The following is a 13,158-nucleotide window of genomic DNA, read 5'->3' as shown; positions in this document are numbered from 1 at the left end:
AGGGGATTCTAGAAGAAGAAGGAAAAATGCCCAGCTGGACTTCAAGTCTGCTGGGAGGGAGAACACGGAATGCCATCAGTCCTGACAGCCACGTCCACTGGTTTGCTCCCCATGAAGGCGGTGGGCACATTGGTTAACCTCGCTGAGCCTCAGCTTCTTCCTGTGCAAAATGAGGCTCAAATCCACCCCCACTGCAACACACACACAGAACAGTGCTGTGCACATGATACGGAATGCATACAAACATCCAGATGGTGCCAGGCTGTTATGGCTTCTAAATAGCACAGACTTTCTAAAAAAACAAGGGCTAATCAAACACTCATGGAGGAAGATGCCCTGGGGTTCTAAATCCTGAACTTTTACCACATTAAGTTCAATCGCTCGGTCAGCAAATATCGGATGAGTCCTGTGTCCAAGCTGCAAGGGATACGTCCGGATGTTCCGGAGTCGGTCCCGAGGAAGGCTTCACTAGGGAGTGAATGTTCAGGGCTCCCACTCAAGTGTATCGTGAGTCATGCTCTAATAGGCAAGGTCAAAGTTCCGTGGGAACCCGGAGGGGGTGAGGAGCATTGACCAGCCCTGGGAGGACATAATCTTTGAGTCTCAAAGACGACCCTGAGCTTCTTATGTAGCATGAGCACAAATGGGGAAGAATAAAGAGTAGATGCAAACGTGTAGAAACACGGGGCATGAAATTCTGTGCTCCTCCATTACTGCACTGCAAAACGGGTGCTAGACTATGAAAGTCATCTTGTAAGCAGTGGCAACGGAGAGAAAAGCCGTCGCTTGTAGCATGAGTAGTACCAGATACAGGTCTTAAGTGTGCAAGGATCCATCTGCATGATTCTCTGGTGTCTCGCCGAATCACGCAACCCCTGAGGTGGGCTGGGGAAACATCCATAATGAGAGGGCAGAAATGGCAAAATCTGAAGTGCACGCCCGCTCGGGGTTTTGAAGAGTCCTTGTGCTGGGCATGGGGGAACTTCGAGTGAAAGCAGCAGAAGGGGGTGGGAGGAGATGGAAGGAAGGCAGCCAACGGAAAGACCCTGCACGGCCTGGGGGCTCGGATGGGACTCTGGACCTGGAGGATTCCCTGCCCTGCAGGCAGAAGGGGCGGATCTAGAAACCCCTGCCTCTGAAAATGCACTCATGAAAATGAGGGACTTCGGACAGAGACAGCTCCCCTGGTCTCGGCCCAGGAGACGGTGGGAGAGGACTCAGCCTGGGCTGGGGTCCCCGCGGGAGAACTCAGCCTGGGCTGCGAGAGTGTCTGCTCCCCGCATCCTCCAGGGCAGAGCAATGATCCTGTGGCTGCTTTCCCAAAACCAGCATCCCAGAGCCAAGTCCTGTGTGGTTTGGACTCATGTGGACTCTGGAGTGAATATAACTTGGTTGGAATCAGGGCTTTAGGACTCTCTAGATTTAACGGAGGGGATGTGAGGGCCTCTCCCTCACCCTCCCTCCCTGTTAAACACGAGTGAAACCAGGGTGGTCTTGATGGTTTAGTGAGACAAAACGTGACCGCGTTCCCACAATGCTTGGTCCGGATCAGACATGAGGAGGCCGTCACTGTCACTGTCTGGGGACCGTCCATGCCCTGGGGGTGGGGGTGGGGCGTGGCAGGAGCCTGGTCACCAGATCGTTGTCCAGCAAGCAGAGACAGGTCTACGTGCAGAGGGTCGTCGAGGCCAGGCAGAGTGTGGGTCCAACTCGGAACCCTTCCGAATTCATCTGGCCTCACGTCCGGAGGGTGGATACATAGCCAGAGGTAGGCTTCGAGCGGCGCCCAGCCCCCACAGGGGCAGCACCCAACAGGCAGGAAGGCACAGAGCATGAAAAGAACAGACTGAGCTCTTTTCCTCGGCAGATCGGCGGCTGCCCTGGGCCCGCAGACGCGGCTGTGAGTGGCGCCTCGGGCCAGGCTCCCTCCGAAGGGCAGGCCGTGCACACGGTCGCAGCCAGCAGATGACCTTTCGGCTCTGATGCCACAAGCCTGGTGAGCTGTCTCTGATCGTCTCGGCCATTTCCGGCCCTTTGATCAGCTGGAGAAAGGGCTGCCCGAGACTGAGCCGTGGTCCTCTGAGAGCCAGCTTCCCGGGGTCGGAGGGGAGAGCATCACCTCTCCTGAGAAGCAGCAAGGTCCCCACAGGTGGGTCCTGGAGCTCATGTTTCCCAAGCTGGCCTGGCCTCCGGCTCCAGCCTCCGGAAGCCCCACCCCCATCAGGTGGTGCTGGGACCCTTCCCTCAATGAGGAGCTGGGTCCCATCTAGAGAGAAGCTCCAAACATCCAAGATGCAGCTGCAGCCCTGCAATTAGAACAGGACGATGGGGGGCGGGGGAGACGAACCTTTCTTCAGGAGCCCCGCATGGGTCATTCTCACCATGTGGGTCCTACCGTCCTATATGAGGGTGGAATCCTAGGGAGTGTCTTCTGAGAAACTCCCAAGGCTCTCACTGTAAAATCCCCTGTAAATGGATCTATGGGGAGAGGCAGGAAAGGGAGGTGGTAGGAATCCAACCTCCAGGGCTAGGCTTTGAAACCTGACACTGGTGCACCCAAGCTGTGTGACCCTGGGCAACTTACTTGACTTCTCTGTGCCTCAGTTCCTCCACTGCAAAATGGGAAGCATAGAAATACCTGTCACATGGAATCATTGTAAGGATGAAACTGTGCCCAGCACTATCATTCAACACGTATGCATTTTTACTGACCTAAAACACATTAAAATATCAACGAAGGGAGAAAAGTTGCCAGTATACATGTTCGACAGAGGAAGAACCGCCGCATGCTGAGGAGATGGAGGAGATGTTTGGGGTCGCCCAGGCTTATGCCCCAGCTCAGCCTCATTAAAGAAGATGGTCCCTGCCCTCAAGGCTGCTGGGGCAAAACGTAAGCACCTGAGTCAAACTGAAGGTTAAACTGATTTTCACAAAAATTCAGAAGAGAGTCACATAATTACACAATTAGAACGACCTATTTTCTGAAGTCAAAGGAGCGAGAGAGGCTAATTTCATGGGGATAAGAATAAAAGACCGTTCATTCCTCATCATCATTGTGACGGCGCAGGTTTTAGACACTGAACACAGGCGCAGAAGAGAGGTGACTTCACAACTTACAGAAGGCTCTGAGAATTCACAGGAAAGGACAAGAAACACCCGGCTCAGCAGGATTTGCAAGAGGTCAGCAAACTTATCTGTAAAAGGCCGATAACACACACTTAAGGGATTGGCAGGCCATTTAGGGTCACTGAACTTAGCTGTTCAACTCCGCTGCTGCAGAGCAAATGCATCCACGGATAATATATAACTGAGAAGTGTGGCTATGTTCCAATAAAATTTTATTTACACTAGCAGGTGGCTGTGGGTGTGGCCTGGGGGCCAGAGTCTGCCAATCCCGATTTAGATTAGACAGGAGGGCTGAACGTGAGCAGTGGCCCGGATGACCTGCGGCGTCTGTCTCTGCGGCGATGGGCAAGCCGCCCCAGCCGGCACCGTGGAACGTTCCCGGGACAGGGACAGGACATCCGACCGGCCTTGGCTCCTCGGACCAACCGTGGCGACGTCCTTGTGTGGAGTACGCTGCTTCCCCCGTAGAGTAACTCACTTAAGAGCAGCGCCAATGCATGTTCGGGCCTCCAAGGGCAGCTGGGGTGGGGATGGCTGCGCTGGCCAGGAGCACAAACGATGCCAGCAGACATCTGTTTCCCCTGCGGTGATCGCGGCACCTGGCTGTGCACACGGCAGCCTGAGTCACAGGTCACACCCACGAGGTGGCTCCAGCCCCCCCAGCTGCCTCTTCCACTGCTACCCACGGACTCTGCGGGGGTGGCGGGGGGACCCAAGCCGCCGGAGGAACCAGGACATCCTGAGCCTGGGACAGAGCCGCGCTGCCGGCCCAGCCACAGGCACCGAGGACCACGGGCAGACATCCCGTAGGTGTCCCAGCCAGCAGCAAGCCCGCAGCCAGGCCTTCGGGGGGACAAGCTTCCCGGCACCCCGAGGCTCTGGAGTCAGGGTGGGAAGGGCAGCGGTTTTCTCTGTCTCAGGAAGAGAGGTTACAGGGTCACTCCAAGCTCATGCCGCCACGCTCGCTCTCTCGCTCCCTCCCCCCCCCCTCCGGTTCTCCTCCCCTTCCTCAGGGCCAGAAGACACAGCTGTTCCCCACTCTACCCTGACGCCACTCCTCAGGGGGCCTTGGACTCAGAGCTCCGGCTGCTGCAGCCAGACTTGACCAGAGGAGGCCAGAGGGGGAATCCGGTTGATGCCAGGCCTTCCTGACTCTGCACATGGAAGTCCCCTAGGGTGAGGGTGGGCGCGCTCAATACAGGAGTAGGAGGGACCGAGAACGGGCTCAGCCGGCTCAGCACCCCATGTCCTCCTCAGCAGAGAAACCCCGCAAGGAGAGAAGACTGTGAATGAGCTGGCCTTGCTGGAGCCCTCCCCAGGGCCCGGAGTTTGTCCCCAGGAACAACTACCGCACATCTGAAGGCCCCCCGGGGCTGTGTCACTTGTGGGGGGTGGTATTTCCCCCAACTCCAGCACCGGGTTTCTCTCAAAGGCCAACACAAGCCTCTCCGGGCCCCGCGCGGCCCCCCAGTCACTGCCAACACAGGAAGTCGGCTCTGGGGGAAGACCTTCGTCCCGTTCAGAGGCCCCACATCTCACATCACAGGGCATCCGTGCCACAGGGGCCGGCAAAGGAGCAGGACAGGCCAGCACCGGATCCCCAGGGGCCGCTGGGACGAGTGTGGCCCGACTGGCTTTTCCCGACAACCTGGTCCCAGACCCTGGGTCTCCGGGCCCACCCCCATGTCTGCAAAGCACAGATTTCCAGGGCGAGTCAGCACCACCCAGTACTCGGTGCCGGTGAGGCTCTGCCTGGTGAAAGCCTCTCCCGCTGGGTGTAGAGCTGTAATCTGCTGCCCCAGGAATGGCGGGCAGGGGCACTTCCGCTGTGCAGAGCCCAAGGCCCTGGTCAGAGGCAGGCGCTGAATTCAGGAGAGGAACGTTCCAGAGCAGAGCGGCCACCTCCCCTCCTCCCCCCACCCAGCCAGCAGGGCCCGGAGCACCCCCAGCAAACCACGGCATCTCCCACTGGTTAGACTGGCGGCAAGCGGTCAGGAGCGGAGGGCCCGGGCACCCTCGCCCAAGCACTGTGGCCGGGAGCGGAGCCCACAGCTCGAAGGACCGGAGCTTGCACCTTTGCTCTGCTGGAAAGATGAGCTTAAATCAGGAGGGCCGCAGAGCGGCCTGGAAACCAAGAACCCGCATTCAGGTCTTGGCCCGGCTACCTCCCCGAGGTGGGCCCTTGGCCAGCGATTTGAACTGAGCCTCTGTTTCTTCATATGAAATCAGTGACAAAAATATGCGCCTGTAGAAGGATGGCGCACAGAACCAGTTTGTGTGCATCACGGCGGCTAGCTGCCGAGGCGTGGCGGTCACCTGCTTTGTCGGCATACTGGGGACAGCAGGGACTCAGGCGCAGGCCATCACGTCTCACCCAGCCTGGATGAAGAGTCCCGGCCAGCTGTCACCCAGCTGGGGGCGCTTTATGCACCAGGTACTGTCCCAGGTATACTGACATCCTCAGGAAGGTGTGAACAGAGGGAGGCAGCCTGGGGTCCGGATGCCCTCAGCAGTGACCTGAGCCCACAGATCTGTCCCTGCATAGCACGCTGGGAGCTCAGTGCTCATGGAGTCACACAGCTTCCTGCTGGCACTGAACCCGGGACCCCGCTGTCCCCACAAACCCTTCCCACTTCTTGACCCCAGGACCTTGCCACCCATAGAAATCCTTCCCATTTCTCACCTCATACCTCTCTAGGAAGCCTCCCTGACCCAGACAGGGAAGAACTTGGGTTCAAATTCTGGTTCCACCACTTCTGTGTGTGCAACATTCAGATGCTATAAACCTGCTGATTCTTGGTGTCCTCACCCATAAAATATGAACGCGGCTACGTACCTCCCTGAATACTAACATAATGTGCCACACACAGCCTTGGCCCACCACATGACACAATCTCAGGAGACAGAGATTCACATTCTTTTTAAACACCAGGAAACAAAGGGTCAGAGACCTTAAATAACTTCCTCAAGGTCAAAGAGCCAGTACCTGGTGGATCTGGGATTTGAACCCAGGTCTATAGGGTTCCGTGATTCATTCCACCCATCCATGAACAAATCCATGTGTATGGTCTACTGTGTGCATACACAGGGCAGGAAGCAATAAATGAGAGACATCTCTCTGTCCTAGGAAGCTCACATCTGGTCTGGGAGGCAAATGATATAAAGATCATTTCAGTGGTGGCAAGGGCCATGGGGGAGGGTAATTGGCCATGGGGTAGACAGTGACAGAGGTGGGGACAGAGCTGGGATGCCTCATGCCCCAGGTCAGGGAAAGTCTGTGAATGTCTGGGAGATGAGAAGAAGGCAGCCAGGATCCAGACTGTGCAAAGTCCCTGAGGCAACACTGAACCTGTGGCATAATCCAACAGCAGAAGGGAGGCCTGCTGCAGATGTAGCTGGGCCAGTGTAGACTGTATAGACTGTGTAGGCTGTGGGGCTGGGTTAAGGAACATGGATGTTTTTTGTTCAATGAAAGCGTTTGGCCACTCGGAAGCAGGAAGTGCAAGGCGGTATGGTTTACATTTCTAAAAGTTCACTGCGGCCTGAGCTGGTGACCACAGCTCTACACGGCTCTACTCCCATGGTGCTGGGTGAAGACCGGCGGAGCCTCAAACACTTGGTGGCAGTCAATAAAGGCAACCCCCTGCAACCCCCACTCTGGTTACCCTCAGTGTCCTGAGTACCGTGGCCCTGGGCAGATGATGCCACCCGCAGACAGGCATGCTTCTGTTCTGTCTCTCCCAGTGCTCTGCCCACGTCCTGCACACAGGAGGTGCTCAGAAAATGCCAGCTGCTTGGTGGACCGACCCATGTGAAAGCAACTGGAAGTTCACGGGGCCCCAGTCCGGAAATCAGGGGTGTCAGATGAACACTTACGATCTTGGGTGGCGGGAGGTCTGGAAGGCTCTTCTGAGGGGCCAGGGAGTGCTGGCCAGGCTCCCCGTTGGTCAGGGGGTTCTGCTCCTCGGGTGCTGTGGGCAGCAAGTGGGAGAGGGCTTCAGTGAGGGGTGCCCAGTGCCACAGCAGGTGCGTCATCCGGACTGTCTGGTCACATGTGCCGTGAGATCTATTTGAGCAGGTGCTCATCACACTCACAAGGAGGTCCCAGGACCCAATGTTGGTCTTCCTTCAAGAATAGGGTTCAGAGGTGCCCCAGCCATGGGCAGATTCCTCAGAAGGAACGGGTTTGGGGTTCCTGGCAGCCTCCACACCCTCTCTTCTGCCTGCCCTGTGCCAAAAATGGCCTCGCCACAGAGCTCGGGCGAGCCGAGGAGCTGCCCTGCGGTCATGGTCTGCAGCAGCTCTTGGCACCGGCCCTGTGATTACGGCTCTTCCCACCCCAGTTTCCCCAGAAGGCAGATGGCCCTGGGCTCTGTGGCAGCCTGCACGTGGATAATTTCTGCTGAGCCCCAGGCTCGGCGGTGAAAACATGAGGTGAAAAAGCCACAGCGGAGAAGATGGCCACCAACCCTGTGTGTGCGTTTAACGAGAAGGATCCAGAGGCTGTTCTGAGCCTGACTATTTCAGCCAGCGGCCCAGCCAGGCCCCGGGACAGGCAGGCTCAGGCAGACCTGACCTTGGGGCTTTGGGGACCGGCACTTTAACAGGACAGAATGCTTTGGAGAACTGTGTCCCCGCCTCTTGCTAAGCCTCAGTCATAGGCTTGGGAGGTGGGGGATGGGGCTTCTAATCCCCTCTGGGCTGCAAACGCCAGAGCCACTCCTGAAGGTTTTCAGAGCGAAGGAGAGAGCAGAAGAGTAAGCTACATGGAAGGCACACGATGGCCTTCCGACTTAAGATACAACGTTCTGCCCAGAGAGCACCTTTGAGCAAAACTTTTGAACATTAAGGCAGCTGCTGACGTTTCCATCCTCTACCACGCCCCACACCCATCAAGTCCAGACTTCGGGTGCCTGGATGGCTCAGTCAGTTAAACGCCTGACTCTTGGTCAGACTGGAGTCATGATCTCAGGATTCACACATTCGAGCCCCGCATCGGGCTCCGTGCTGACACCGCAGAGCCTGCTTGGGATTCTCTATCTCCCTCTCTCTCTGCCCCTCTCCTACTCACTCTCTCCGTCTTTCTCAAAAATATATAAATAAACATTAAAAGAAATCCAGACTTCGGATATAAAGCTGGGGCGTGGAATCAGCACGAAGGTTGCTTTCCTAGAACATCAGACTGTGACTTCCTATTCCTGGGCTGGTGCCGGGAAAAGCTGAGAGACTTTAGGGCCAGATTCCTTACCCATAAACGGGCCACGGGACCTTTAAGAGTCTAGGAGGTGGCCCGATGAAATCTCCCAAAATATATCAACTCAAAATACCATCAACCATAATGCGACTGCCAGAAATAACCCCACTGGGCTGTGTGGTGCTGGCTGGGAGGAAGGAGGGGTGGGACGGGACCAGGGCTCGTGCGCCCCCCTCCCGGACCCTGGCTGTGCCACCAGCGGCTTCAGCCTGTACCTTTGTCTTGGGGTTCCACATTCTGTTGCTTGTTGACGGTCACTTTGTTCATATAAATGTACTCCTCATCGCAACCTGCAGCAGGAGGGTAGAAGACCAAGGTTTCACGTGATTCCACGACAGGAAATGGCTTCTGGAGAGAAAGAGCGTCCCGCCAGAAAGACCCTGTCATAGCCTGGGTTCCAGGAAAAGCATACAGCATCCTGAATTGATTGAAAGAGTCCATTACAGAGCTGACAGATTTCCAAAAACAGAAACGCCAAGTTGCTGTTTGTTTTCTAGCCTAGGGGTGGGGTGGCGGTGGGGGAGGGAAAAGATGGGTCCAGAAACATAGCTTCAGGAATAAAAGTCTTAAGTGCAAAGGTACCCGTACCTCAAAGACCCACCCCATATCCCACCCAGCAGATTTCCCTGGGTTTCCTAGCATTTCCTTTCACTTGTAAAATATTTCATATCCATCATTCTCACTCTAGTCTGAGTTACTTGCTTGGGCTCATCAGAGTGAGGTCTCTGTAAGACAGGGCACATTGAGGATCTGGGAATTTAGCTCCCAGGCCTTTAGGTGGGGTGCGAAGGTGGGAGCTCAGGCTCTGGGTTTGGAGGGGTGAGTGTGCGAGGAATGGAAAGTGGAGCCCCAGGCGCCTGTTCTACCCTGTAGATCATACCCGCCGCAGCTCCACTCTTCCCTCTTGTAAAATCATTTCTGTGTAGGTGACCTTCCCAGGGCCCGTCTGGACAGAGAATGTTAGTCTCCCAACACCTGCTCAGTATCTTAATCCCCGAAGACCCTTTCTTCAGAACACTGCCCAGGAAGCTCATTCTAGTGCTTCTCCTCTTAGAAATCCACCTGCATTTCTTTCTTGCCCCTTAACTTGCATTTCCTAGAAACATGTGGCTCCAGTAGTTGGGAGATGGCATTACCCAGCCAAGGGACCCAATTCAAACCCCTGGCGAAGGAGGCAGCTCAATGTCAGACCCGTACCACAGACCGACCGCCAGGCCTCCAGCCAAAAGGCCTGTGAAAACAGAGCCCTAGAAACCCAGAAGAAGATGGGGAGGATACAGCCACAGGGGTCTTCTGCCACCAGCCTGTGGGGTGGCCACCCCGGTCCCCCGCCCTGCCAGCCCCAGTCAGCAACATCCCCCCATAGTGCTGCAGGGTATGGGAAGGCACTACGAGGTCTAAGTGGAGTCAGCCACAAGCAGTATACTTCCACGGACTGCGACCCGGAGGGCCGGGTCAGGACCTTCTCCTAAGGGAAGCACGCAAGAAGAGTGTTCTTCAGGGGCATGCAGCAAGCCCAGCCGTCACCCGTGTCCTTCTGAGCAAAGCAGCTAACACACGTGCCTTGGTTTTCTTGTTTGCATCATATGGAAAACAGCTGTGATGAATACTGCCTGTTTCTACCTAACTCAACGTTTCCAAGGGTACAAAACTCTAATACTAAGGAACCTGAAAAAGTTCGCCCTATAACTAACAAAGATGAAAACTGACACCCTAGGGGCACTTGGGTGGCTTGGTTGGTTAAGAATCCAACTTTGGTTCGGGTCGTGATCTCGAGGTTCGTGGGTTCAGGCCCCGTGTTGGGCTCTGTGCTGACAGAGCGGAGCCTGCTTGGGATTCTCTCTCGCTCTCTCTCTGTCCCTCCCTGACTCGTGCTTTCTCTCTCTCTCAATAGTAAATAAACTTAAAAAAAAAAAAATGACAGCCTAAAACATGGGGAATAACTCAATGGCTCAATAATGAGAAAAGTTGAAAAAAAAAATGTGGCACATCAACGTGTATAACAGCACATCACCTTTACCGATAAACGTGGGCACCAGGGTGGCTCAGTGGGTTGAGTGCCGCACTCTTGATTTTGGCTCAGGTCACGATCTCACGGTTCGTGGGTTTGAGCCCCACGTCTGGCTGTGTGCTGGATGTACAGAGCCTGGTCGGGATTCTCTCTGCCCCTCTCTCACTCACATGCACTTGTCCACTCTTTTTCTTTCAAAATGGATAAACTGGGGCGCTTAGGTGGCTCAGTCGGTTAACCGTCTGACTTTGGCTCAGGTCATGATCTCATGGTTCGTGAGTTCGAGCCCCACATTGGGCTCTGTGCTGACAGCTCAGAGGCTGGAGCCTGCTTCAGATTCTGTGTCTCCCTCTCTCTCTGACCCTCCCCTGCTCATGGTGTCTCTCTCTCTTTCTCTCAGAAATAAATAAAATAAAAAAACCCCACCAAAGTGGATAAATAAACTTTAAAAAAATAAAAATAAATGAATTTACTAGAGGGTGTATAAATTGGCACAGCCATTTTGGAAGTGATTTTAGAGGATAAGTTAAAGTGTTCATATTCTTGGGGCACCTAGGTAGCTTGGTCTGTTAAGCGTCCAACTCTTGATTTTAGCTCAGGTCATGATCTCACAGTTCATAGTGCAGAGCCCTGTAGAGTCTGCTTGGGATTCTCTCTTTCCCTCCTCTCTCTTTCTCTCCGTCTCTTTCTCTCTCTCTCTCTCTTCTTCCCTCCCTCTCTCTCTCAAAATAGGTAAACTTTAAAAAAGGTGTTCATATTCTTTTGAAGTATTCATATTCTTTAACCCAGCATTTCCACTGCCAGAAATTTGTCCTGAAGATACACCCCAGCATGTAAACAGAATCTGATTTGAGGATGTTTGCTGCAATATGGTAGGAGTTTTATCTTTAATTACAAATTTTAAATGTCACTAATGGGAGGCTGGTTGAACATCACTGTTCATGTATCAGTGGACACTACTCAACTGGGAAAAATAACAAAGTAGCCCTATGTCTGCTATTTACGAAGATACCCAAGACTTACAGTTAAAGGGTCATGTTTCAGAATAGCAAAAGAAAAAAAAAAAGTATGTGAATTGTCAGCACCCAGAAATGTGCACCGGCAGCGATTCTAAATGCAAAAATAACGTAAAGCAGAATAGAGGCAAACCACAGCTATATAAAAATACTCAGATGACACTGATAAAGATCAAAATAGGAATTGAAGGAATGTAAATAGTTTAATGTTCATTTTATGTTCTTTTTCCTTATTGTTGACTAAGCCCACACTCCTGTAGAAAAAGAACAAAAAGGCAAGATATTGTTGTCGTTGTTTTAACTGTTAGATTCTGGGCAAGTGCTTCCTCCGCAAGATGGTGACTCGTACGCGGTAGAGAAAACTCACGCTGGCCTCTTCCTGAGGTTGCGACTCCCACCTTGGGCACGCCACGGCTGGCCATGGTTTGATTTTTAGGACTGCCAATCCGGGACAATCCAGGTAGGTAAGTGAGAGGCTCTCACTACCGTCTGCAATCCTAGGAAATGCCCGGTGAACTTGGCCCTGACACAGGAGACTGCTGAGCTGTCCCATGGCTGGGAGGCAGTAGCCTTGGGTTGGAGAATTTCCTATCATTCCCTCATTCGTTTTCAGAAGTGCACTGAGCACCCGCACCGTGCTAGGTGCTGGGGACACAGCACAGAATGAAATAGACACTGTCTCTCCCTATATGAGCCCAAAAACGGAGACGGGGATAGACCCTAACGGGACAGTTAACACAAGCTCATAGGAAACGACGGCAGCACAGGTAGGGCTGGAAAGGAGCGCTCACTGTGCTAAGTGTGTGACTTCTGGGAAATGACCCTTGTGTGCAGGGGGTCGTCCTTCCCAGAGAACTGGGTGGGGGTAGAGGGGAGGGACATGACCCCTTTTGCTATAGTCAGATAGACAGGACATCAGCAGCTCTTCCTATCAGAGGAGCAGCCCCAAAACCTTCCCAGAGTCTCTGAGCAGAGCACCGGGGGACCCGTGACCCTCTCAGGTGAAGATGGGAACGAACAGCAGGCTCCTCATAAACTTCAATCCCTGCCTTGACCTCACATCCAGATGAAAGGCAAAGAGAGTAGAAAACTCTTCTCACAGTCACACGATAAAAGATCAGAAAACCCAAGTGGACAATTTGAAAAGGGTAAACACACACGCTCTCGCTCTCTTTCTCTCTCACACTCTGTCCAAAATGCGTGGGCGTAAACAACAGCTCAGACAGTGTAGACCACAGACTATCTCGAAATGATCAGCCTGCCTCCACCTACAAGTGTCATCAAGCTGAGCTCATTTTCTGGAACATGCACGGCGAGGCATGCCTGGGAGGCTGGGAAGGAAGACAAGCGCTCTGATTCAGGGGGGCTTTGGATTCTGTCCTGCGCAGCACGATTGCTGTGGTGCAGACGAAGCTGGCACGTGGGACAGGGAGGGGAGCAGAGTGGTTTGGTCTCTGCCCAGCCCCGAGCCCGGGCTCACAGCCCTGTGCCTTGAAGAAGTGACGATCCGAGCCTCGGTTCCCTTGTGGAGAAGAGGAAGACAACAGCCCTGTCTCTGACTCGGGATGGGGACAGGGTGGCACGATCTATGTCACTTCACACGTTAAGCACCGTGGTGGGACCGAGTCTGGGCACCGAAGACGTCAGCCGCTGTTACAGAGCTGACGAGTAGAGTTATATGTCAGCTGCTGGTGGAGAGAGCAGAGAGGACCAGAATGGACCTCAGCCTTGAGATCAGGAGTTGGGGGGGG

At 54.2% G+C, this 13,158-nt stretch overlaps 1 protein-coding gene across 3 annotated transcripts in view; it reads right to left on the bottom strand.

The window, feature by feature from the left end:
- The window catches only part of AFAP1L2 (actin filament associated protein 1 like 2), an 80,866-nt gene that overhangs the window by 23,932 nt on the left and 43,776 nt on the right, over positions 1–13,158 (bottom strand). For all 3 annotated transcript variants that reach the window (XM_077779464.1, XM_077779463.1, XM_077779465.1), the window contains 2 exons: positions 8,596–8,670; positions 7,003–7,097 (listed from right to left, as the gene is read on the bottom strand). In XM_077779464.1, the coding sequence (XP_077635590.1) occupies positions 7,003–7,097; positions 8,596–8,647 (147 nt within the window). In that variant the 5' untranslated portion in view covers positions 8,648–8,670. The remainder of the gene's footprint in view (positions 1–7,002; positions 7,098–8,595; positions 8,671–13,158) is intronic.

This window comes from Crocuta crocuta, unplaced genomic scaffold (assembly GCF_008692635.1).
Source record: "Crocuta crocuta isolate KB4526 unplaced genomic scaffold, BGI_CrCroc_1.0 scaffold138, whole genome shotgun sequence".
NCBI lineage: Eukaryota > Metazoa > Chordata > Mammalia > Carnivora > Hyaenidae > Crocuta > Crocuta crocuta.
The sequence above is the reverse complement of the archived record's forward strand: the minus strand, read 5'-3'. Positions and strand labels throughout refer to the sequence as shown.